Source organism: Aethina tumida, chromosome 1, assembly GCF_024364675.1.
Source record: "Aethina tumida isolate Nest 87 chromosome 1, icAetTumi1.1, whole genome shotgun sequence".
NCBI lineage: Eukaryota > Metazoa > Arthropoda > Insecta > Coleoptera > Nitidulidae > Aethina > Aethina tumida.
Genome location: NC_065435.1, coordinates 56,199,807 through 56,227,636, shown reverse-complemented (window position 1 = coordinate 56,227,636; position 27,830 = coordinate 56,199,807). Strand labels below are relative to the sequence as shown.

Here is a 27,830-nt window from a genome sequence, read left to right as displayed (position 1 = left end):
TTTCTACTTATGGTTCGACGTCAATAATTAAATTTATTTTTATGCTATCTTCAATATACGGAAGAGCAACTAAATATTTCAACATTTATTTATCTTGTTCCCACTATACGACAACGTTAAGCTATGAAAAGAAAAAATTTAAAAGTAATACATCAGTTTCTTGAAGCTATACCTTATCTAAAAAGTGTACAGCATCGAGTCCAAAAGAATCTGGTAAGTCCGTGTTGAAAATAAATTAAAATTCGTGCTAACGATTGATATGAAATAATGCTCCTATAGTAAATGATGGATTCATTAAATTTTTCATTAAATTTTTATTTATCGCTCTATTAAAAATAACAAATATAATTTTCAAAATAGATATACGTGTATTAAAAAATTAAAAATTAATTTAGTTTACATTGGAGTTTAGTTTTTATTTAGTTTTTTTATTAAAACTATTTGACTAACATGGAAATATTATTTTTTCTTAGTTCTTTTTAGAGGCGGAATAAAATAAGTATCACAAAATTATAAATTTAAGAGTGACACAATGTGTTAAATAGTCAGATGAGTACTTAATAAGAAAAAATATAGAATTATTGTCTTTATAATTTGTAACATAACTTCCTACTATTCCATTTTCATATTAAACTTGGCAATGTCACAGTCCTCTGGTATTTTTTAATAGGTTCCACTTAAAAATCTCTAAGTATTGAATATGCGAGTATACGAAGTACAACAAAAAGTTAAAAAACACTATAACAAAACAAAGCTTACAATATTAATTCTAAAAAATCTAGTCAGCTTGTATTGTTAATAAACGAAATTAAAAACAACAATTAGTATGTTTAAAAGGTTAAAAAAATTGAATCCACAAAACAAATAATTATTTAATTGTTTTTTGTTTGACAATTCACTTTTTAAATATAATAAACCATAAAACAGATTACCAAATTTAATATATTTTCATATCTAAAATACATAAAATTAGTAGAATAAAATATGTATTATAAAATTACATTAATTAATTATGTGACAATGCGAAAAATAGTTGCCTGGGTCATAATAAAAAACATTTTTTATTTATTTTGTGATATTATTTATACAATTAAAAGTACATTATCGTTGTACCCAATTTTTATACTAAACTGGGTAACTTTTTCAGCGGCTTCCTTTTAATACTTTACCCCGTACTAACATTTATCTCGACGTTAGATCGAATACCTAACGTATGAACCACTGAATAGTCCATTTTTGAAGCTTTCTTTCTTTACAACTTAGTACTGTTACTTAACAATAACCAAAGATAACGAAAAATTAAAAAATAAGCATGTATATCATATTTAACAATGTACAGTATACATGCAACTTCAAGTGGAAAGTCTAAATTACTAAATACACATCTCATTAGTTTCTCACCCATCTTTTATATATAAAAACCTGAAAACAGATTACCAAACCTTATAAATTTATTAAATAATGTTATTTTTCAATTGGTGCCACTTTGCCTCATCTAATATACAGATAAAATATGTATCATAATTTACATATTCGACAGTTAAAAAATATGTTACGTAGTCAATATGATAATAAAAAAATATATTTAATTATGTTCGATGTAATTTTTAAATTTATATGACATTATTTTCACAATTAGCGTACTTCTCAATTTTTATATTAAAGTTAGTAATGTCACAGACCTGCAGCAGCTTTTTTAATACTGCCAAGGTCTAGCACTTAAGAAAAGAGTCAATTACTAACCACCGTCGTTACCTAACGAAAACGAAAGATAACGAGTTACAGAACTGTCAAAAAACAGAGAGGTTAGAATGTAAATGATTAAAATTAATTCTTAACGAACTATAAAAATTCTCAGAAAGGCAAAAATACCTAATATATAATTTATAATTTATTCATTCCAAAAGCATTACCAAAATTAGCTAAGAATCAGCCGTTCTACATCGCCAACACGACCACCATCTAACATTCCACATAATTATAGCATCCATTATCCACAAAATTAAACTCTGGCCCCGGGAACCGTTACGCAGGCCTTCACGAAAATTTCAATCTGTCATAATCATTGCGCGTATAAATTAACGCCGTTCACCGAATAAAATTGAATCGATGCGGAACGGTGTTGTTTTACGTCGCAGACATTGTGTCAGATGGAGAGCCGATCCACAGGTGGAGGATTCAGGTCAATATTCGGGGCATTTTCCGACGCCGAGAGTCTTGAAAATTGCTTTGACAGCGTTCGGATGCTTGGGTTTTAACGCTTTGAAATGTTATCACCTCGGGACTTAAATCTGTGTTGCGACCAGTCACTGTTTAGACGATTAATCGTTTAATGAGATGAGGCGAAAGGTCAATTATCAATCCAATCATGGTAAATTAATTCCCGTCAGGATGTGAATATTAAACAAAAATCCAATATTTAACTTGAAAAGCGCTAACTGTATTGTCAGTATTTTAGATTAGTTTTAATTAAATGGTGCAGGTTTATTAATTTATATAGGAACTTTTATTGTGGTTTAAATTATTCGATTTTCTGAGAAAAATAAAAATAATAACGAAATGAATATTGTGAAAATATGCAAAACATTGAATAATTAGTAAATATTTGAAGCATAATGTCATGAAAAACATAACGATTTTATTTCTGATTAGCATTCGCCATTATTTCACATCCCTATCAGACGTCGACTGTGAGCAAAACCCGAATGGATGAATTTCAATAAAGAAACCATTGGTAACAAAAAAAATACTAAAGATTGTACAAAAAACATTATCCTCCAAAAATATGGCAAAGGGTACTTTGGAGTAATGAATACAAGTTCAACAGAATAAAATCAGATGGTAAGCAATACTTCCTCGAAATAAAAATTAGTATCCTAGATGCACTACAAAAACTTTGTAACACGTCGAAGAATGTGTTATGGTTCGAAATTATTTTTTACATCGTTGTGTAGGACCATTACCTAAAATTATTATGTATATTAAATATGTATTATTTCTGTAAGCTTCATTGCACATAAATTTTGTTTAAAATTTAATTTAAGTAGAAATTATTTTTGATTTACAGCATCAGTAATTGCAGGAAGAATATACGGTAATTATATTTTAAATAAAATATAAAATATTTTGATTCCATTTAATTAAAGGTGTACATTTCCTAATTAACAATAAAATGTAATGTGTGCTATTTCTCTGGCTGCCATTCAAAATTCAATATTTTATGCCTGATTAGTAATTAATGTACTTCACATTGCACTAAAGCAAACCATATGCTAAACCAATCTATATTGTAAATAATGATATTTTAATATATGCTCTTTATTTCTGTTTCTGCGCATTCGCCATTAGTTTAAATTTTAAGTGTTCAATATAATGAATTGAACTTTTATGACATTTTGGTTTAAACAGTTTTTTATTATTATAATTGATAGAATGTCAATTTAATATTTTAGTATTATAAGCATAAAATTTTAATGAAAATTTATTATTCATATGTGATTAAGCACTCTACAAAATTGTTTTGATTTTATAGGCTTTGATCTTAAATATTAAAAATTACTATTTATGTTCCTAATGTTTCATTTCAATGGGAAATGCTTATAAATCATATTTTTCATTTCATTATTTTGTTTAAAATATTTATAATAAATGATATAATATTTACAGTAAGGTAAAAAATCCCTATTATATTCAAAACTAATAATTAAGAAGCAAACGAGGCACTGAAACTGTTGATACCTATTTTTTCGAAACTTCGAAGTTTTTCTACCACATTAAACGAATCACTGATAATTTTGTGATAAAATGACACATTGAATGAAAAATAAAAATACCTTTTCCTAAACAAAAATATTAGATTGAGCCTATATGGTACTTGGCAATATGGCATATGTCAACTTTATTACAATGTTTAGTTAAATTGATAAAATTATACTTTTTTTTCCATGTCGCCCTCACTGAATATAAACTATATTGTGAAATTTATTTGTATATATGGTAAATGAGCAGTAAAGCTGCTGTTAAAATAGTTAAATTTTATTCAACATTAATTACTAGGCTAAAAAATGAATTTAATTATAACGAGTAAAAGTGTATAATTTAAAATGTATGTTTTAGAACATGGCTAATTAAAAGTTATAAAATGTTATTAGGTGTGTACATTCGGCGAACTTTCTGCATCAAAGTTTATTATATTAGGATTTTGGATCTTAATTGGGGCGCAATAAAGGTAAATTTCCTTAAACTGCATACAGGATCTATCAAAACTAATAATGCAAAACAACAAAACTTGTATTTTGGGATGGCTTTTTGCCATTCCACAGCAATTGTTCCTCGTTACCAAAGAAAGTTTCGCATTCGCTCCAGTTACACGAACTTGTCCTGAAAGTTTCTAGATATCTTTACCAACTTCATGTGCTAACAATGCAGTGTTTTAAAGGGTACATACACCGTCGTATACGTCAATGATAAAGTCCGCATGAAAAGTTTCGCGTCGACGATACTACCATTGTGTCATATCAATTTCGCATTATAGCAGTTTGTTTGTGCAGATAATAGTCGACGAACTAATGGAATTCGTTTATTAACCATGTACGTGAATTTAATATTGTTTTATATTCTGTTCCGTTATCTTTTAGCGGTGCGCCACCGGAAAATGGTGTACGACTGTTTACAGATCAATGATAAGTGGCAAACTCAACGTCAGTAGAACCGTGATTCATGCTTATTAAACATAATGCAATAAAATACACATTTATTGAGTCATAAAACCCCGGCTTTATGTACGTAATTTACCAAAAAGAAAAAAACCTTAAAAAATATTTTTTCGAATTACGATCCAATTAATCTTGTTCAAACATTTATGTTCATGAGCTATTAAATAAAACTGCAACTGTAATTGTAAATTTCGTGCCACCGTGAAACACTCAAACGCGCCGATATTAAAATCGCCCATTCAATTAAGTCGCACTTATAAATTTCTGCGAAATTGGATTCTATTAGTCAGGCTCCCCGTAATTGAGACGGTCCAAAAAAAACGGTGCCGCGTAAAAATGTTGAAGTGAACCATATTTCAGTGTAATAGTCAAAATAGAGCGAAAGAAACTGCGGAATTTCTATGCAATGTTTTCGGTGAACGGCTGAAGCATCCCTAACGGGATTCCAAAAGATCTCGCTTATTCAGCGCCTTTGTTCTTTGAGACGTTCACATTTATCCTTTATTTCTACTTTCATCCGACTGGAGTGATACGTAATACTTTTATTTCCCGTTTTTCATCCTGTCTAAATCATTATTACGATCATTATGGCCGTTCGTGCGGATGTGCGACTTTAGAAGTCTTTCGTTGATTTCGAAAATGTTTGATATCACGGATTTACTACACCAAGTAAACTGGCGGGGGAGTGGTGCACCAAAGTGTTGAATAATTAAGGAAATACGGATAATAATTATTTTCAGCCAATAATGAAAGTATACTCGGTATTTATCAAAAAATTAGGAAGATATACCTTGTAAATGTATACTATAGTATACTAAGACTATGATGCAGATAATATGAAAAAATTGGCGAGATATGTAAGTTCCTCTTGATAATTATTAATATAAGATAAGATAATTAATTATGAAACAAATAATAGTATCCTAATAATATGGTACAGATAATATCAAAAAAAATCAACAAGATATGTAAGTTCCTCTTGATAATTATTATAAATACAACCAATAATTCATAAGTAAACGAGATATTATTTTCTGTTTTCTAAATATTGAACATTTTGTATAAATATTAAATTTTTTAACAATAAACACTAAATAAACTTGATGTTTATTTAACGCATTAAAAAAATCCTTTACAACTACATTAAACATAATCTAACTACTTATACAATTTTAGCCAGCAAAAAAGGTATGAAAATTCATTAGTTATTTTAAACTATCAAAATTTTTAAAATTGTAAAATATAATTATTTCAAAATTTAATTTAATGAATATTTTCATACAAATAACAAACATTATAAAAATATTAATTCTAATCCTACTCCTACCATCAGGAAGACTTTTTATGATCTCACTGTATATTATAGATTATTTATTAAGTGGTCTAAACATGAAAATAACTTTTAATTTTTTTTGACTACCCATCCATCAGATATATTAGTATTAGAATGCGTAATTCGATAGAGAATTCAACTTCACATATCGGCTTAATATGTATTAAATTAATATTCGGATTCTACATTAATGTTAATACGTATTCTCGCATCACTAACTAGTACCTACCACTTCGGTATATGCATAGTATTATCTATACTTTTAAATTATGTATGGCTTATTAAATTAATTATCACATTATCATATAGACACATAACTCAAAACAAGATAATTTTTGATGCACTCTTACTAATTAGGTATACTAGATATTACTAGTAGTAGAAAACATGTTTTTTGTATTTTATGTTTATATAATATAACAAAATATAATTATGTTTATAAGCACAATATTTAATAAATTTATATAACTAAAATAAATAAAATTATTTATTAACATGGATGTAAACAATAATTTTAATTGTAAAAATTATTCCACAAATATTGTAATTATATTTGCCTTCAATTTCAAACACATTTAATCATTTCCATTTTAAATTGCATAATAATAATAATAATAATATATTTCTGTTCTATTGCAATATACTTTAATTCGGTAAAACTTCTTTTGGAAGCATCGACAGGTCGATACCATACTTGTACTATTTCGGCTTGGCTTATCTTTTATACCAATCCTTATCAAAGCTTATCCAAAATTATTTTGAATATTTAAATGATGAACGAGTAATATTTATTAAACAAAAATTCCACAGAACATATTCGGAACAAATCTTAAGAGAATGTAGACAAAATCTGATGTCAAAATGGAAAATCATTATAATAATAAACGTGACTTTTAAGAAAGAAATCTTATAGGTGATGGTTTAAGTCTTGATAGTACAGTATGCCTTTACAAACGCTACGAGTGTAATTACTGAGTTAACTAAACAAATGTATCATTTCCACTCTTAAGAACATTGTTGCCAACTGGTTTAAGAGTTTTCCTAATTCTAATTGTAAAACTCTACTTTAAATTAACGATACTTGGTCTAGAAAACCTTCTTGCAGTTACCATTGCTCTCCATTTTACGACAAACCCCCGCTGCTCAACAAGAAATAAAATAGTAACCACACGTGCATGTAAGTCGTAAGAACTGAAGTAACGATTATTTTATGATTTTTACCTTCATAACTACGACTTAAAAATCTAATAGTTCGTGAGAACAAAATATTTGCTACGATAGTTCAAAGTCAGTGACTAAAATAAGAAATGAGCAATTTTTGCTAACGTTCCTGCGTGTCCACCTACATTTATCATTAATTAGTACCAGTAATAAATTAAATAATGTCTTTATAACAATGTAAATTCGTTTTGTGGCAAATATTTTTTTTTGTGAAAAAAAAATTATCATATTACAAATATGATTTTTTTTTTTTCATTTTGCAATGCACATATAAATTAACTACTAGGGTAAAACTACATTCTCTACTCTAATAAATAGATTTTTAACCTTTAACTTCCAATTAAAAATTACCTCGTAAAAATTTAAACAGATGTCAGTTATCACAATTTGAAGAACTGAATATACACTACTCGTCTGTTGAAGTGGATAATTTGAATTTTCTAGATAAATTTAAAAATATTTTCCATTTCCCAGTAATATTATTTGAATATTTACAGCTCTAGGCGGCCAGTATTTGAAATTTATTTTACTTTTTTAATATACATAAAAATAAACCACATTCCATTTTTTGCAAAATTTTTAATATATATTTTGTGTAATTTAATAGCAATTTGGGAACGTGAAATCTAAGTAATTAACTGTAATGCGCATCCACCAAAATTTTAAAATTAAAAATAAATTATGTATTATGAGCGTGTAAAATCATTTAATGAAATGGATAAAAATAAATTTGTGAAATACAACATTTTCAGTATTCATTATTGTTGATATTACAAAGTACCCTTTATAATTTAAATTTAAAATTTTATAACCGCATTCACCATAATTTTACATTTCTAGTAATGAAAAAAAAATATTTTCAATTCTAAAACAAAAATGGGCCGTGATGATTTACACGTATTTCGATTGTCTCAATTTTTTAATCATAAATATTTTTTTAAATAAAAACATATTTAAATCGTCGATCAACATTGTGAATTCGCATTCACCAAAATTTAACATTGGTGAGCAGAAAGAACATTAAGGCAGACAATTTTAATATCTTATTTTATCTTACATTTGGAAACAACTAATGCATGTATTACAAATCCTAAAAAAATTAAGCGAATCCGCCACAATTGTAGATTTGTAATAACTATAGTTATTCATGTCAAGAATTTGCAACTATTCAGGAAATTAATGATTCAATTACTGCGACACACACATATGTTAATTATTACTGCATCGCTAAGTTATTACATGTCTGAGCAATTATAATTGCTATTACACAAGTAACAGGTTTCTATTATTGAGTTATTACAACAATTTCGGTCCCATAACATTTATTAGGCGTCTCTCTAATTTTATTTTGCCCGAAACACAAATTGACTTAAAGCGACAATTTAAAAATGGCAATGAATTAATTCGGACACTTAAAAATGTGCTGCGGATATTTTGTATCAATTAAATTTCTGCCTTGCTTCATTCCGTTTTCTTTATCGAAAATAATCCAATTTAAAGTAAGGTGCGCACTTCACGGTGTAACGGGCGTCCAAAGGAAATTACTCGAATGTAGTTAATTTGAATGAAATAAGTCTTAAAGTTAAAGAAAAAAGAAAATCTGTAGGTGATAACTTTGGCGAAAGGACTTTTTCACATCTTCAATCAATACGAAACTAGATCAGAGAACAATTTCGAAATATACTTTAGAATTATCTGAACGGATCTTAAATTATTTTCGTGCACTTAAGTTGAGATGGGAATATATATCCTCGTTACCGATTCCTTTTTTTGCACTTGTGGTCGTAATAGCTAGTATACATTACACGGGGAAATTCTACGTCTATGAAAAAGTTTCCTATTCGTAACATATCATATTCCCGTTTCCGATGGGAGGTCTGCCAATATTTCACATCGATTTTCTGCCATTAGAATGTGTAAGCCACAGTGAGAAATTCAGGTAGAATTAATTGGTTCAAACACGTCAAAAGGATGGTGTTAATTATTTAATAGTAATGACACTTCACTCACAGAAGCCGGTGCAACGAAATAATATCAGCTAGTTCAAACTCGAATTTTAACACGTAATCAGAAGTTTCTAGACACTCCGAAGTTACAACAATTCCATCATAAATTGCCGTCGAGAGTAAAATGCAAATTCTTAACACTAACGATCTTCTTGTAACCACAGAAAGTTCCTTGCAACAAGTTACATTACATTTTTATCTTGGACGACATTTTCAAATTCACCATAAAATCGTAATCTCCATATCCAATTTGGCTGATGGAATTCACAATAGTAAAAGTAATAGTCTTATTTTATATCTCAAAGTTTGCAACAGTTTTTCCCATTTGGGAATTAAGTATAGATTATAAATTTTTATAATAGATCTTTTTATCATGTATATAAATCAAACCAAATTGGTTGATTTTGCCCTTACTAATATGACTGACTTTAAAGAGCTTTTTTGTAATGTTGATTCCCACAAATCACATTTACATTTTTTATATTTGTTTGTCATTAGCAAATTAGAAAAACTACTGTTATGTAGTATAAGATAAAGTATTTCTAATTAACATCATAGTTAAATTTATCTTTAAAATATCGAAAAACCATTATTAATTTATGTAAAAAATCAGCAATTACATCAAATTAATAAAATATCTAAAAAAATCAAGCTTTCCAAGAATATATAATTTGTTATAACTTATTTTCAGCTAAGATATTACGATATTTATGGTAAATTTCGAGATATTTAATATTGTCGTTTATGAAACATATAATGTGTTATTAATATCATATACGTTTATTTTTTAACAATCTGTAAAAGTATATACAAGACATTTATCTTAAAAAATATATCTCCATAAAATTTCAAAATACTATTTGTAATGTTTTTATTTCATATGAAAATTATAACTGAATTTTTTCTTAAAAATATACAAAAAACAAGTTTTCCAAAAATATTTAATTTGTGATATATTAACTTTTTTTAGCTAAAATATAACGATGTTTATTGTAAGTTTCGTGATATTGAATACTGTCGTTTATTATACATATGGAAAATAATATTTTTTATAAGTAAACATCTAATAAATGTATGTTTAATGTTAACCATTAATAATTTGTTTCAAAAATAAATCAGTAATTATATCAAATTATTAAAATGTCAAAAAAATCCAACTTTCCAAATAATAATTTGTGAATTATTAACTTATTTCTAGCGGTATAACGATATTTCAGTTAAATTTCGAAATATTTAATATTTAATTTAATATATTTTTTAGTAAACTGAACAGGTAAATAGTATCTACATCTAAAATATCTTTTTAAAATTTAAGTCTACTAAATATGATGTCTAAGAAAATTATCTTTAATTTGATTAATAATTTGTTTCAAAAATTTAATAATCTGTGATATATTAAAATATGTCACTCTAATATATAATGATTTACTAACCATATAAAGTTCATTAAACTTTTTATTTATTTTAACAAAGTATACAGGTATATATGTAGCATAAAACATTTGCCTCAAAAATATATATATATCATTAAAGTTAAGATAATATGTGTAATTGTTTATTTTAAATAGACTACATAATTGACCTTTTAAAAAACTAACTCTCGAACAGACTTTCCAAAGATATTATTTGTGTGATTTTTGGTAAATCTCGAGGTAATACTACTTTTTTAGGTACATATGTTAAAATTAAGAAACATCATATATAACACAAGTATTTTTAACCATTATTAATTTGTTCCAATAATCAGTAATTATTTCAATTTATAAAAGTGTTGAAAAGAATCAAATTTTCAATAATCATATAAATTAATATATTAAAATATAATGTCTAATTAAAATATTTTATGTTGTTATCAATGAAACATATTAAAATTGTATATTTTTTAGGTGGCTATGTTAAAACTACCAAAGTATTTTTAATGTTAATAATTGATTATTTGTTTGAAAATCAGTAATTATATCACAAAATTGAGATATATGTATTTTTTATTTAATGGAAACCGTATAACGATATTTAATAAACTAAATAAATAATAAAGATTATTGTCTATTAAAAAGATAAATAAATATAATAATTTATTTTATTAATATTTTTCTGACTCAAAATTTTATATGTACTAACGTCGCAATAAAATAATCAAATTTGGTAACTTGTTTAATAGACAACAATATTAAATATCTCGGAATTTACCAGAAATAATAATAATTAATTTTAACTAGAGATAAATTAATATATATTTTTAGAAATATTATAAAACAATTTATTTATTGATAGAAAATAAATGTACATATTATTATGTGCAATGGAGACAATTATTTTTTATACTATATCGAAGAGTCATTGTAGAAAAGTTTACCTTTACCTCGAAATGTATCAAACGTCACCTGTTGTAGATATTTCAAAAAGCGATCAGATACTGAATTGTGGTTTGCGGCAATCCACGTTTTGAAAAAATTGACTTCTGGACACATGTCAACTTTTCTTTTTCGCTTGTGAATATGTTCGTAACGTATTTGATCGAATGGTAAAATTAGTGTGTTGTACTATATCAATTCTATAAGAACATTATTAAATATTTGTAATTAATGAATTTATATATGATTACACTTACTGGTCTAAGAAAAATCTATTGTATGATGATTCCAAATTTTACAGGAAGAATATCAAACAGAGAAATGCAATTACTTCATTACAAAACCATAAAGAGAGACCTATAAGTTAAATTTTAATACCCTGATTAGGACTTGATAAAATCGACGCCCGCTACAATACGTCTTTAATGCAACACACCAGCAATTAATTAGCGATAGCACCGAAACAGTGCGCGTTGCAATATATCCCTAATTGGCGCCCTCCTTGCACCACGAATCCACCGTGCCGTAGCCGAGGTTCACCTTATAAATTAACACATTCGTCCCCCAGTTAATTTATCACGCGGCCGGAGTCGCAGAACCAGTTCCTTTCGTTCTCAAGTTTTAACATATGACGCGACCGTTAAGTTTTCCCAGGCGGGTGACCCTCATCCTTATCACGGGCGTTTTCCCGTTAAATTGCCACTCGATTATGTGGCGAATGCCCGCGAGGATTTAATGCTCAAGTTCACTAAACATTTAACATAATCAGGCGCAATTACTGCGGGGACAAAACTTCGGAAGCGTTCGGCGAAACTGGACGAGATATTCAATGGCTAATTTGTTCCCCCATTTAATTGAAGTGCCCTCAAAGATTGATGGGAGCGGATGTAAATACTACTAATAATGTGACCGGTTCAAGTCGCAGACTGTTTATTTAAAGTACAAAACGAGCGGAGGTCGTTCGAGAAATTAATTCAGAAAGTTTAGATTGTATGTGGATTTGAATATTTAAACAAGCCACCTGGAAAAAAGTTGGTTTAGAGTAATAAATCACAATTAAATAAGGTGGAAAGTTACTCTATTTAAATTAAAATATGTTGTTCAACACGAGAATATTATTTTTACCTATTACATTTTTTAAGCAAATAAATTAATTGTTTGGAATAATTATTTTTTAATTTATTAATTTTTAAGCATTAAATTCATATAATTTAGCTAGTTAATAACATATTCTTTTGTCCAATTTATGTATTACTTTTTATCATGTCTTTCTGGATTCTGGATATTTCTGTATTTTCTAATATTACATAGAGTAGCTTTGTATTTTAGAATTATATAAAACCTTTTTTTCGATGATATAAAATATACCTTGTGTAACTTCTTTTGAATATAGTGAAGTTGCATAAGTTTTTATAAATTATATATGTATGTATAAATCTATTCAATAAAAAACAAATTAATCAATTACATTTAATAGGAATATTATTACTATATGCTTTGCAATATTCAATTCTAAAATGTCATATAAAAAGCTGTTAAAGTTTTAAGAATGTCAGATTTAAATTAATACTATTATAAAAGACGTAATCTGTCTGTTTTATTGTAAAATATATCTAGTTAGTTTTTTTATAACATCTGTATATTATATATTTTATAAAATAAATTTGGAGATAAATAAATAGATAAAAATATAACTCCATTTTCCACAATAATTAAACTTGATAATTGAATTGCTTGTTTGAAAAAGAAAATGTGTTCATTTAAAGTTTTAGGCGTCAGTGCAAATAAAACATTTAATAAAATAATAATTATGTTTATATGTTTTAAAATTATTTATAAAATAATATCAAGAGACAAAACATATTTTTCTGTTTATACAAATAACAAATTGTTAAATTTCAATTTGAATTAATATTTATAAATAATTCCTTTTATTAAATTTTAATATTATTTCTAATATTTTAAAATTTTAATAATATAATTATTATTATGCCTTTAAAATTATATTAATACAAAATCTAATTTTGAAAATAGTTTTTCTTCAATTTTTAATTTCTTATATTGTTAACTTAAAACTTTTTAAGTATTTTAATGGTGTCACTAATTTTTATAAACGCATAGAACCAGAAAATATGATAAAAAATGTATTTGAGAACAAATAAAATAATCTGTCACTATAAAAATATTTAATAATGTAATGTTAAGGTTTTATTAATCCAAAATATTCATAAAAACAAAAAGCAAAATATTTTTTGTTTATTTTTATTTACGTTTCACTTAAATAAATAAATTTTCAATTTAATTTCAAAAATATTTCAAATTTTATTTAAAAATTCAATTTAAATTAATAAATAAAAATAATGTTTCTTCTAATTTTAATGTTTCTTATTCTTTTTTCAATTAAAAATTTTGCTTGGTAATTAATTTATAAAAAGGTTCAGATCTAAAGATATAAAAATATGTAGGTGAGAACAAATGACAAAAATCTGTTACTACAAGAATATTTAATAAAATAATAATTATTTATATATAATTAAGGTTTTATAATCCGAAATATTCATAAAATCAAAAAGGAAAATATTTTTTGTTTATTTTTAAGACAATTTTTTTTTCGAAATAACCGATTTTCAATTTAATTTAAAAAATATTTCAAATATTAGTAGCTAAGCTCAGTTTAAATTAATAAATAAGACTAACTTTTCTTCCCATTTTAATATTTCTTAGATTACTAGTTTTTTTAATTTAAAATTTCGCATGGTCATTAATTTATAAAAAGGCTTAGATCTAAAGATATAAAAAATGTAGGTGAGAACAAATGACAAAAATCTGTTACTATAAGAATATTTAATAAAATAATAATTATTTATATATAATTATGGTTTTATTAATCCAAAACATTCATAAAATCAAAAAGCAAAATATTTTTTCTTATTTTTTAAGGCCAATTCTCTTTAGAAATAAGCAATCATCTAAGTAATTTCAAAAAATTTCAAATTTTATTAACTAAACTCAGTTTAAATTAATAAAAAAGAGTAATTTCTCTTCTAATTTTAATATTTCTTAGATTATTATTTTTTTAATTTAATTTAAAATTTTGCATGGTCACTAATTTGTTTATATCTTTAGGTCTAACGATATAAAAAATTATATGTGAGAACAAACGACACAAATCTGTTACTATAAAAATATTTAATAAAATAATAATTATTTATGTATAATTAAAGTTTTATTAATACAAACAATATATTCATAAAATAAAAAAGGAAAATAATTTTTGTTTATTTTTAAGGCAATTTCTCTTTCGAAATAACCGATTCGAAGTATTAATTTATTTTATTATTCTTAGTATCATGTTTCCCAATCCAAATAAACCATTTTAATTTAATTTTAAAAGTATTTCAAATATTATTGGTACATGCAGGGTGTACAGATCGAAAAGCGTTTCATCCGACTGAATTTTGAGAGATACATCGTGCACGACAGAGACAGTAAAACTGGGCAAGCTGGCTCCGTAGTGAAAGACTTTTACTGTCGCTGTAATTCATAATGTCTCTGAAAATTCAATTGGATCAAAAGTTTTTCGATCGGTATATCAATTTCACTTAATAAATAAAAACAATTTCTCTTCAAATTATAATACTTCTTAAATTATTTCTTATAATATAAAACTTTCTAAGCATCTTTGATCTCAAATCCCCCAAGATACAAAAAATACTACAAGAAATATAGGTGAGAACGAATGACAAAAATCTATCGCCATAAAACATATTAAGTAACTCTTCAAACAGCCCTAATGGACTACATTAATATCTCGGGGAACTTTTTCATTCGACGATTGGCCCACTTTAGTTTTTGTCCATAAATATTCCCCCAGCAGTGTTTTTCGTGCCCCGTAATTGATTAGTTCTTTGTACATCTGATGTGGCATTAAATAATCCCATGACTTAACTTGTTTCCAATAGTCAAGCACCAGCTCGGGCAATAAATCTAACACTAACTCACGGACCGAAACTTTTTCAATCAACTCTCGGTGGGGTGGAGTTCAATAAAAACTGGTCCGCGCTAAATTAACATCGTCCGCCTGTATGTCTATACAATACTTTTACATGGACTCATTTTGACATCGCGCGGCAGGTATAGGCGGCAAATTTCGGGCGGGCATATAAAAAAAAGTTTCTTCACCGATTTGTGTGTGGGCAATGCAAGAGGTGGGCACCCAGAACAAACAGCGCGTCAAAAGGGCTCGTTTAACTTTTTTAATCAAAATGCAGTTTCGGGTTTGAGATACAAAATAAATAATCGACCTTGGTCTGTGGCAATTTCGTTGAGTAAACACGGCCGCATAAATTATAATGTTAAATTCGGACAGGGTACATATTTACATGAATGTATCAATCAAATTGTAACATAATAATTTAACATCGTAATTTAGCGAAAAGGGTAATTGACAAAATTGCTATGGTACAGAATTTTTAATTAGCTGCAAAATGATGAATATGGCAGCCAAGCCCGTTTTCTAACTTATTACCTGACACGCCATTGAAAAATTACTTAATTGCCTTAATAACAAATGGCAATAAGTGTGCTGTCAAACGACCTTCCCCCCAGAGGATGATCGGCTGTGCCGTAAATTAAATTCATGGCGTGCAACCTGAAAACATTTCTGTTTAAAGGGTATAAATAATCCTTATTTGTACAACTAAGGTGTGGTAATTACAGTTTTTTTATGGAATTTGTTTCCTGCGGATGTAATTTAGGTGTTTCACCGTTTCAGTTTTTGGCTTTTATTACTTAACAGATTATAATTTTTATTATCCTTTTTTATACGACTTTATACGTGAATATTATTAAATAATGAAACGGTAATATCTGTTATACGTTATTATCATTTGTGTTAAATAATATATCTAATATTTTTGGCTATACATTTTTAAAATGCTTTAAGTAAACAAGTAAGTAAATGTTACAAATTAGCAGAATTTGACCTTTTACTGATTTTTCTTATCAAGATATTTATTTAGTTCATTTGGATTGAGCTGAAATTTTTATATGTTAATACTCTACTAAAAACGTAGACAGTGTACTTTACATTTTTTTTTTTTTGAATTTGTGTCAACATGGCATGGAATTTGGCAAACTACTTAAATCAATTTCCAAATTCAATAATTGAACATAACTTGCATAAATTCCCTTGGATTTGTAATTAAATAAATTACCTTCCTAACTAAGCTTCTCTTATCTCGATTAGGATTACTCTTCACTCTGGACATTAGTCTAAGTAAAATTATTTCGCTGTAAATTTGTACTGGAAACAAAATAAAGTTGAGAAAAAATGGTTAAAATGAAAAGAAAATCTATAAACAATAGATGAGAAAAGTATGTTATTTGATCAATTTTTGAAGAAATAAACGCCTGTTTTTTTTAATTCAACTATACAGTTACAGTATTGGCCATAATGCCAGGAATTTGTTAATTTTTTATTTGAATTTTGAAATTTTATACGGTAATATCAATATTATTAATATTCTAAAATATAATAGACATATTGTATACTATCATGATCAGGTGTTTTACCCACTTTGTATATCACAAGAATTGTATGAAATTTAAATTTTTTGGTTGGACAAAAGTTTGTATAGACTTCATTTATACGTCTGAATGTGTTAATAACCTAAAATGGATAAAGGCATATTTCTTGGTTTGGAGCTGCGTAACAAAATATAAGATAGATTCTTATAAAAGAGGTGTTAAACAAGTGGAAATTTCGAAGCGTTTGGATATAGACCCAACACTATTTCACGAATAATTCGGAAATATAGACTCAATGGAATATTAGCACCTGGTAAATCTTCAGGCCAACCATCCAACGTCAGGATAAAAAAATTGTGCGTATTTCTGAGGCCGACCCATTCTTATCATCGGTCCAAATTTTTTCTGTTATGAACCAATTTGGGCCAGCTAGGATTTCTATAAGATTTTTGAATTGTGGCTTGAAAAGTTGAAGTCAGCAAAGGAGACAACTTCCACAAAAAAGAACATCACAGTGAGACTAAAATTTGTCCAAGAGCACAGTGGATGGTCAAAGAACGACTGCAAAAGAATTGTTTGTAGTGACGAATCCAAGTTTGACATTCGAAAGGTGAACGAGGGAGTAAAAAATACATAAAGTGAACTGTTAAACATGGATAATGATCTGTGATTGTATGGGGGGTGTTTTTCTTCGTACGACGTTAATCTAATTCACCGTATAGAAGGCATAATGGCCGGATTCGTTTATAGAGACATCCATAGTAATGTTTTAGAGCCGTATCTGTCTGAAAAAATGCCTATCAGGCATATCTTTCAACACGAAAACGATTTAAAACACATCTCAAAAGTGGTTAAATATTGGTTTTTAACGGAAAAGGTAGAAGTAATGAAGTCCTGACCTCAATCAAACTTGATTGAGGTCAGGTCCACAATAATATATCCATAACGTTATTGGCTTCATGACAAATAAATCCCTAGAAGTTATAAAAAGCAAGAAATATCCATAACATATTAAATTAATTAAATGAAAAATATGGGAATTAATTTCTCTCCTTAATTTTGTTCAACCCTTTCTTGAAAATTTATATATAATGATAAATGATATTTAAAACTTATATGTTTTATTGTTGTCATACAAGAAAGTTGTTTAACTTATTACTATTATTAACAAAAAATGCTAAAATAATACATACATGTATATACAAGATATAATTTTCCCTTATATATGTAAGAACAGTAACAACCAGCTAATTTAATAGGTGCAATAAATTTTTATCGTTTTTCAGTGAAGACCCCCGAGATAATGCCTTGCAGGATGGACATGACCGATTTGGATGAGGGTCACCTGGGCAAGCCGGATATACCGGTGGACATATTAGATTACGTGGGGAAACACAGCATGCCCATCGACTGCATATGGGCCATAACCGTTAGAGAACACTGGCGGGTACGTATATGAAATTTTTCTTTATTGTCGGCATAAAAATTTATAATACATGAAATAAACTAAATAGTTTGGGGTGCTCGACCGGTCACGACGCACATTTCTAAACGAAATTGGAAACGACCCCGTGGTAATAACGTTGTTAAACGTGAAGTATTAGTTTTTTTTTTTTTTTTTGTAAAAAATCAAATCTGTCCTATTGTGTATAAAGTCGTTCTTTTTTTTTCGCTGTTGTGAGAAAGATTATCCTTTGAAAAAGTCGAGGAAGGAAAGACAATAATCCCGAAACGGAATTTCGTTTGTTAAATGTGTCAAGATAGGGATAATTTGTATTACGACTTTGTTATTCTTGTTTAATTAACCCTCCCTTATCATGTAAATGTTGAAAGCTACGAATATAAAATTGTTAAACCTTTATCCCCATAATTGACATATTGTTTAAGTTTTAAAAAGTAACAAAGACATTGTAATCCTTTTTGTGTAAAGCTACACTTTTTTAGAAGCTGAGCAGTCATATCTCTATCCAAAATCCAAATTACTCAATTTTTTTCTGACTTCTCTTACTACTTCTGTCCACCAATATATTATGTATAGCTCATAGTGCCCTTTGAAATAACAATAATTAATTGGATCTCTACACTAAATTAATGTGAGATAGTTTGTAGTCATTCTAGTTAAAGAAAACAACATACTGGCTAGATGGAAAATAAGTTCAATATTTTGGCGTCATCATAGAAAGCTTTCGGCAAGAGCTATTATTATGATTTATGACACAAAATAATGGAGGATGTGTTTGTAAACCAAATTTCTTCCTTACTTCCATTTCCTACCGGCTCTAATTCAAAGAATTTATTAGATGTATCTATAAAACACTGTTCCTATTCATCTAAATAAAAGACAGATTTATGCTATTTGCTCATGTAAATATTTATTTTCGTGTCATTTACCGTTCGTGTTGTATACGTATATGATGTTAGTATTTATTGTTGTAAAATAATGAATAATGTGTATAAAATTGTTCAAATATTGATCAGCAACCATCAATTATCAGGAACATACATACAGATATATTTGTCGATGGCACTAAATGAAATACAACATCCACTCATAAACAACTGCAGTCCTTTAAAAACATCACATACTATTACATACTATTACAACAAAACCTTTAAAAACTGTTATTTGCCATGGTCAAAGTCTGTTCCATTAAATCAGCCAATTATTATTCGATTTTATTTATGGAAGCTAATGCCACGCATGGTCAATATTAAATTACATTTACAGTACCAAGCAAAATTAGAGAAACAATTTTATTTCATATTTTTTGTCAATAGTAGTAAATTAAATAGCATTCGTTTATGTAAACAATAAAATATAAAAAATATAGAGTTTTAAAATTAAAAATTTACCATTAATTTCATTTATCATTAAACATATATTTTAAACAAATATATTTTTTATTTAGTTAAGTTCACATTTTGTGGTATATCTCTTTTCTAACCTCTAAGCAATAAGTTTATGGGTATGTTGTGTTGAATTTATCCACTATTTCTAACGGTTTCTAGTGGGTTGAAGATCTGACCTCTGCAGTGGCTGTTTCAAAACTGTAACTTTATTAACCTGGAACCATTACAGCTTACACTATGTTTGAGATCATTCTGTATACAGTAGCATTGGATTGCTGATGTCTATCAATTATTCCACTAATTTTTCCTTTTTTTTTTTTTGTTCCCTGAACGTCTCACCCAACGAATACCATTTGAATTATAGTATAATTAGTGGACAGAAATGTGAAAGTCCAATTTTGACTTGACTGGAATCACATTCACTGGACACAAAACAGTGTGAGGAATTAGTTTTTAGTGACGAATCTAAATTTAATTTATAAAAAATGATTCTGCTTATATTAAACATCCTACAGCAACAAAACTACACAAAAAGTTTATTATATTCACAGTGAAACATGGTGGCAGTTCAATTATGCTTCAATTCTTCTGACGTAGACATCCTTAAGCCGATTTATATGTATGACATATATTTAACAACAGATTGCTTCCATATGTTGGAGAAATGATGCTCTTAATAAACGTGTTTTTACATGAAAACAATTCCAAACACAAGGATTGGTTAAAAGATTAAAGCATCGATGTTTTATCTTTCCCGTCCCAATCTCCAGTTATTAACATTTTACAAGTCTACATGAATTCATCAGAGTAATTCAAGAAACTTGAAGGAATATAGACTTGTATATTCGAAAGCAATGTAAAAAAGTGTATATAAAATTATAAACAAAAAATGCAGATTTAATAAATAAAAATATAATACGAATACAATATTTTTTATAATGCAGTATAAAACAACAATAGTAAATTACTATTATTACAACAGTTCACATAAAAGTGTTATGGCTAAAATATTTGGTATAATACTGGTATAAAGCGTGCTGTAAAAATAATAAAATTTGAAAATAGTTAAGAATTAGAAAGGAAATGATATTTTAAATGTTTTATATTTGTTTCCTTAATCTTGCTCGGTACTGTATATAAACTGCACACTGTACACCTGAACCTTTCCTGTTGACCAATTTTTTTTCTATTAAAAGTAGCACATTTTACGACCATAAATTTGTAGCGTCAGCAAAAATTAGTTTCGATAAAGTGTTATCTATAAAATTATTTTTTAATATTTAATAAAATCGATACATCAATCTAATAGTTATATCATAAACTGTCCAATTCAATCAAAAAATCATCGTCGGTCGGAACTGTACTACTCATTTACACATAATAAAGATTTTTTTAAGTCGCTGAACAATAAATAAATCCAGCTGAAATTCCCGACTCGATTCAAATTGCGTGACCACGTTTTATTATTAATATTCCAGATTCAGCTTCAGTTCGAGCAGTTCAGCTTGGAAAAGCCCAACGACTGCGAGAGCAATTTCGTGGAGGTGTTTTCAGACAGGACTGATATGCCCTCGCGCGAGAAACAATTTTGCGGCTCGATCGCCGACACCGTGCTCTCCAAACACAACGTCATGTTTGTGCGGTTCTTTTCCGAGAAAAAGGAGTCCAAGTCCACGTTTGTGGCCAACTTTACCGCTTATAGGGACAACGAGAAGAATTCTGGTAAGTAAATTATTTTATTTGTTTTTTACAAATTTGAATAAAATATTAACTTTTATTTAACGTGTGTTAATTGACTGAGAGTTAATAAGTTTACGTACGTTTTAATGTTATTTTGATCGTTTCCTAAATAGATAAATAAAATTTTGATGTAACGAATAAGTTCTCTTGCTCTCCTAAAAGCATTTTAAAACAGCAATTCACTTTATTTCCATTAAACTCCGTTTTAAACTAAAACATAACGCATCCAAATTGCCGACACGATTAAAATCAAAATGAACACTTAAGTCGTCTTTAATAAACCATAAAGTGACAAGAAATAAACATTCGATTGATCAATAAAACGATGATCACAGTTCTATCAACATTAACATTTGGCTTCATAACTTTATACACCAATCAATCCTCACTGAAACCGATGCATATACCATTATCGGGCTTCAATTTTTCACGCCAACTGAATGCACGAAGCTATACAAAATTAAATCACCGTTCCACAAACAAAATGGATTTCAATTGTGTTGAATTGTCGAAATCATGGAAACAAGTCTGATTTAATAGGAAAATGTAAAACGAGGCCAGTTAAATTTGTCTTGTTCCAGTTTTCTACAAGCAGGGGTGTCACGACGACGAGTTTGATTGCGAGGACACCACCTGCATATCGGCAACGTTGAAATGCAACGGGCGTTACAACTGTCGATTCAGGTGGGACGAGGATGAATGCCAGGTAAGACTTTACTTACTTTTTATTTTTCCTTTCAAGAGTCTGCAGCAAATTACTGCAGTTAAACTAAATTTGCGATTCAATTTGAACATCTTCCGCCGTATGGTAAAAAGCTCGGCCGACGTTTGCTGACACAGCATCGAAAAGCTAATTTTTTTAAAATAAAACAACAGACCAAATGCAGAATTAATATTGTGTTTGCTGTCAGCATTATTAATTAATTAATACTATCGTTCACATCCAATAAAAAAGTTTTGTGGTCCACGGTTGTGTGACTGAAATTAACGCCAATTTTATTTTTCCAATGAGTGATTATTGCTTTTATATTTCGGTGCATATTTACTTTAGCAATATAATCCGATATCGATGTTCGAAAATGTAATTATTACCGAATTATAGTATGTAAATACACCCTCGTGCGGATCACGTTAATTTTTGTCGAATAATTATTAATTAAATGAAGTTTATTGATTTTGTTTGGTAATGGTTTATTGAAAACTTTGCATAATTGAATCAATTTAATTGTTACTGATTTTAAGGGGATATTATAGGTTTGAAATTGTTGTTCTTTTTCAGAGCGCAAAATCATTGGCATTTACAGACGACCACATCATTATAATCATGGTTATTTTTTCGTTGATACTGACTGGAATGTGTGTGACTTTCATATACAATTGTATTAAGAAGTTAATTAGGGACCACCACACAATTCAGGTAAGACAAAATATTTCAGTTTACTATTTCAGTTTTAATTGATTTTAGCAAAATTTTGATATGTTAGAATAAGTCATAAGAAATTGGCTATGGATAATTTATTTCAAAAATTTATTTTAAAATTTTTTCGTGAATTAAAATTAGTTTAACAATTTTTATTCAAAATATATTTTAAATACAAGAAACAAAGTAATATTTTAATTCATTTCATTTAAAAAATATTTTCCATTTTTTATCATGTATCAATATACTTTAAAGATAAAAAGACAAAACAGTATTTTTATTCATTTCATAAGAAATTATTGTCACAAATTTCTTTTCATTTTAAATTTTATCATTGATTAAAAGTTGTATTTACAACTAGTAACAAAACTAGTAACAAAAATCATAAAAAAATATTTGTAATTTCATAAGAAATTTAGTGTCAAAAATTAATTTTCATTTAGTTTTTTATGGTAGATTTAAATTAGATTAAAAATATATTCAAAATATATTGTATATACTAATAAAACAAAATACTATTTTTACTCATTTTGCAAGAAATTATTGTAAAAAATTTTCATATTAAATTTTATAACGGAAATTTAAATTAGTTTAAACATCTTTATACTCAATTTTATTCATTTCATTAGAAATTTATTTTAATTATTTTTACTTATTTGTTGTTTATTTAAGTTTAAAAAACTTTATTTAAAATATATTTTAAAAACAAAAATTGTATATAATTCATGTTATATGTTTTTCATATACATTTTTATACATGAAAGAATAATTTTTATTCAAGTCATACGAGACTGCAAATTTGTAATTTAAATATTCTAATTTTCAAAACAATAATACATATTTCTTTCATAAATTGTTGTTGATTAAAACTTCATGAGATTTATGAAATTCAATAAAATTAATTTAAATATTAATATATATTTTAAATATTATAGTTATTGTATGTAATATACCATATAACTAGATAAATTAAAACGTAAAAGTAATTGACATTTCAATGAAAGAAATTTAATTATAAGATTACTGAGCTCTTCAAATTTCTACATTTGTAATATTAAATATTTTGAACTTTTTTACGTTCTTTTTACAGGAGGTAACAGAACTAAGTGAACAGAAATCGATGGCAAGTTCTTTGACCCATCAAATACACAAATTATCTTACGTACTAATATTTTTTGAATACCCTTTATTAGTTATCAATATGTATTTTATGAATTACCCGTATTATTTATTTGAAAACAGTACTGACTACTATAAACTGGTTTTAATTAACCAGCATACCCTTTAGTATATATTAGACAAATTTTTGCCATATGACATTTATTTTTATACTTTGGTTCGATTAGTAATATACTAATAAATAAGAGTGATTTGATTTTTCATTCCCTAAATATGTAGTTTGAGATAACATACCATTTTTAAACTATTTAAACTAATATTATGTTAGACTTTTACATCTTGGTTTAATAAATATATAGTGATCAAAAATGAGTAATCAAAAAAAAAAACTCCGGTGTATCTGTTGTCAACATCATAATGAATTTTAAGCCGTTAATCGATGTGAAGTTAAGTATAATCCTCCCAATGTGAAATAGGCGGAACATTTGTACTGTTATTATATATTTCTAGTGAGCGACAGTGCCAATCATTTCTGATCACTCAGTAGTCAACTACGACATAATGAAGTGTTTTTCCGATAAATTGCGAATATGAAATGTATTTAATGATTATAATTTAATTATTCATCGATCACAGTACAGCCTTTGAATTTATTTACAGACTAAATGGCAATTAACGATTTTCTACCTTAAAAAGACTTTTTCAGTGCTTGATATTTCACATATTCAGCCAATTTATTTCGAAATATCACTATATAGTTTTGGGACCACTTTGAAGTCGATAATTTGCGTAGTGACGAGAATATCATTAAACGAGAGTGCACGATGGAAACCTTTGATGTTTTGAATAGGAAACGAGTTTTCTTTTTATCTTTTGTCACATAACAGTAGATACTGTTGTTAATTTTATTCAATTCATTCGAAATGGTGGCGGGCTTTTGTTGTTGTTATCGCGACTCTGTAGCATTGGATAACTTAACAGACGTTAAAAAATAAATAAACAAATAAATTCTACGTGGCTTAAGTAAAACGTTAAAAATTACTTGCCATTTTCGGTTAAATATAATTTAATTTAATGTCGGGCTTTTTACGGTGCTTATTTATCAAAATTAAGCCAGCTTTATAGAGACTTAAACAGAAGAGATTTATTCTGAGCGTAATTTTTCACACCTTTATGCGAACGTAATCAATTTTTATTAAATCATTTGCGACGTCTATTCAACGGCGAAGCCATTGCATACAATTTATTTTGTGAAAGACCTCAGTCAAGTTTAATAATGGACTCATCAAAAAATAAATATCTAAAGATTGTAAGCAATATATTTAAAAATATGCTAACAGTCTTGGGTATAAATTGAAAAATTCAATTCAGAGCACTAAATAAAGCAAATAAATTAAAATCTCTCCATGGCGGATACGCTAACTATGTGTCCAAGGTGTTCAATGTCGGAGTAATTTACTTGTAATAGGTGGGTGATGTACCCAAGTACAATGTCTGAGTACGTACTACTTCACTTTTAAACGATGGACTCGAGTACTCGTACTAGTACCCACTACTCGAATGACTATCCAAATATCAGAGATGTTTATGGTAGTATTCGCTTTGTACTCATTCGATTCCCAAACATACCCGAGTAGAGAGATAATTCTGCCCTTCACTAGAGTTTACTTTTAAAGAGGGTTATTATTAAATTTTTATTTATAGTATTTGTTGTTTTTCTTGTAAAACTTTAATTGTTAATTGTGTCTAATTTTTCCTTGTATATAAAAATTTTTATAATTTTAAAATTTATTTTTTAATGTTTTCTTTTAATTATTTTTTATTACAATTAAAGGAGCGCATTCGCCAAATTCTCGGATGTTACATTTACCATTGACTATCGTCAATTTTGAAACTTAAACACAATTTAATAAATTTTTATTTTACCTTCTGTGTTAAATAATATTTAATTAGTATTTGCATAAATATTCTATTTTTCAATATCTCGAATAGGAAATTAATTTTATTACACCATTTAGTATTTTGTCAATATTTAATGATACTCGAAAAACAGTAACTTATATACACAATAAATACCACAATTTAATTAATTATGGTATTCGTTTAAATATTTTGTCTGAAATATTTATAATCGACGCAAAATGATGAAAATTACCAATTAATTTTAAATATCGACATAATAAATAAAATGATTATGTAAAACGGTTTATTCAATAAACAAATTTGCATTAGAACAACTATATAAATATTTATGAGTATAATTTATGTGAAATACACGTAAACAAAATATTTATTAGTTAAAACAAAATTAAATTTTCACGAGGCCTGCTATAAATTAAAACGAGAGGCTTATTATTAAATATTTTTGTAAAGCTACTAAGCATAAATGACATAGAAACAACCCAATAAATAACCTAATAATATCTTGCGTTATAAAAATCAACATGGAAATGGTTAGTGATGTTTTATTACCGAAATTAACTTTTTACAAACTGAAACTTGCAAAGCCAACGAGAAAAATTATTATAGCCATATTAACCAACGATAACTTTCCAGATCGATCTTAATACGTTCCTGTACGTAATTGGTTTTATCTCTTAAAAAATCTTTCCCGTAATTCCCCGCGCAGGAGACATGACAGCAATGATGTATTGCAACAATTACTGGATTTTTACACATCGCGAGACATATAAATTAAGATTTTTCTGTTTTTAGAAGATAACGTATGATTTATACGGATTTAATGGGTGCGAGGAAAACAGACACGTCGGAACATTAATCATAGTTACGGCATTGTTTAACACGGCCATTTTCAAAACTCGTTTTATGCGCCGAACGAAAGTTTTTAAATTTTACCGTGTTTAAGATAAAGGCCCGGGAGTTAAGCGATCCGCGTGTGAAAATATTATTTTAGAGCGATTGGATTATCCCGGAAAGACCTAGGTGTGTTTTGATAGTAATTTAATTTTGCTGAACTACATGTATGGAGCAATAAGATTATACATTACGTTCTAAAATTAAGGTACTAACCAAAAAATCCGTCATACGAATCTTGGTCACTATTTAAATGTTGTATTGTGTGCAAAAATTCCATATTTTATCACTGACACAATTTACAATTGCGACTCATATGTGATTATCAATATAATTTGAACAATTTACTACGACCTATTAGATATTATCTCACGATGTACAGAGTGGCCCAAACTGGTTGATTTTGACTGTTACGAGTATTTCCATACCAGATAGAGAAAAAATGACTTAAATGTTCAGAGAATGTTGTTATCTCTGACTAATAAGTGTAAGAACTGTTATTATTATTATTAAAATATATATACAGTGGTGGAAAAAAGTACAGAATATATTTAAAAAAAGGATTTCTATCCCTTAGGATTTTTCATATATTTTGTAAAGATGTTAAACAAATTCGCAAGTTCGTGTTTACCGTCCGGTATACTAGTATTGCCGTTCATAATTTTTTGTTTAGGTCCTTTTATCGGATACGTTATTTGAGATGGAAAAAAATATGGAATATTTTTATTT

General features: G+C 27.4%; 1 protein-coding gene across 2 annotated transcripts in view; it reads left to right on the top strand.

Annotated features, from left to right (window-relative positions):
- The window catches only part of LOC109601526 (neuropilin and tolloid-like protein 2), a 198,912-nt gene that overhangs the window by 154,894 nt on the left and 16,188 nt on the right, over positions 1-27,830 (top strand). For both annotated transcript variants that reach the window (XM_049970590.1, XM_049970589.1), the window contains 4 exons: positions 18,445-18,605; positions 21,487-21,730; positions 22,330-22,454; positions 23,028-23,165. In XM_049970590.1, coding sequence (XP_049826547.1) covers positions 18,445-18,605; positions 21,487-21,730; positions 22,330-22,454; positions 23,028-23,165 — 668 coding nt within the window. The remainder of the gene's footprint in view (positions 1-18,444; positions 18,606-21,486; positions 21,731-22,329; positions 22,455-23,027; positions 23,166-27,830) is intronic.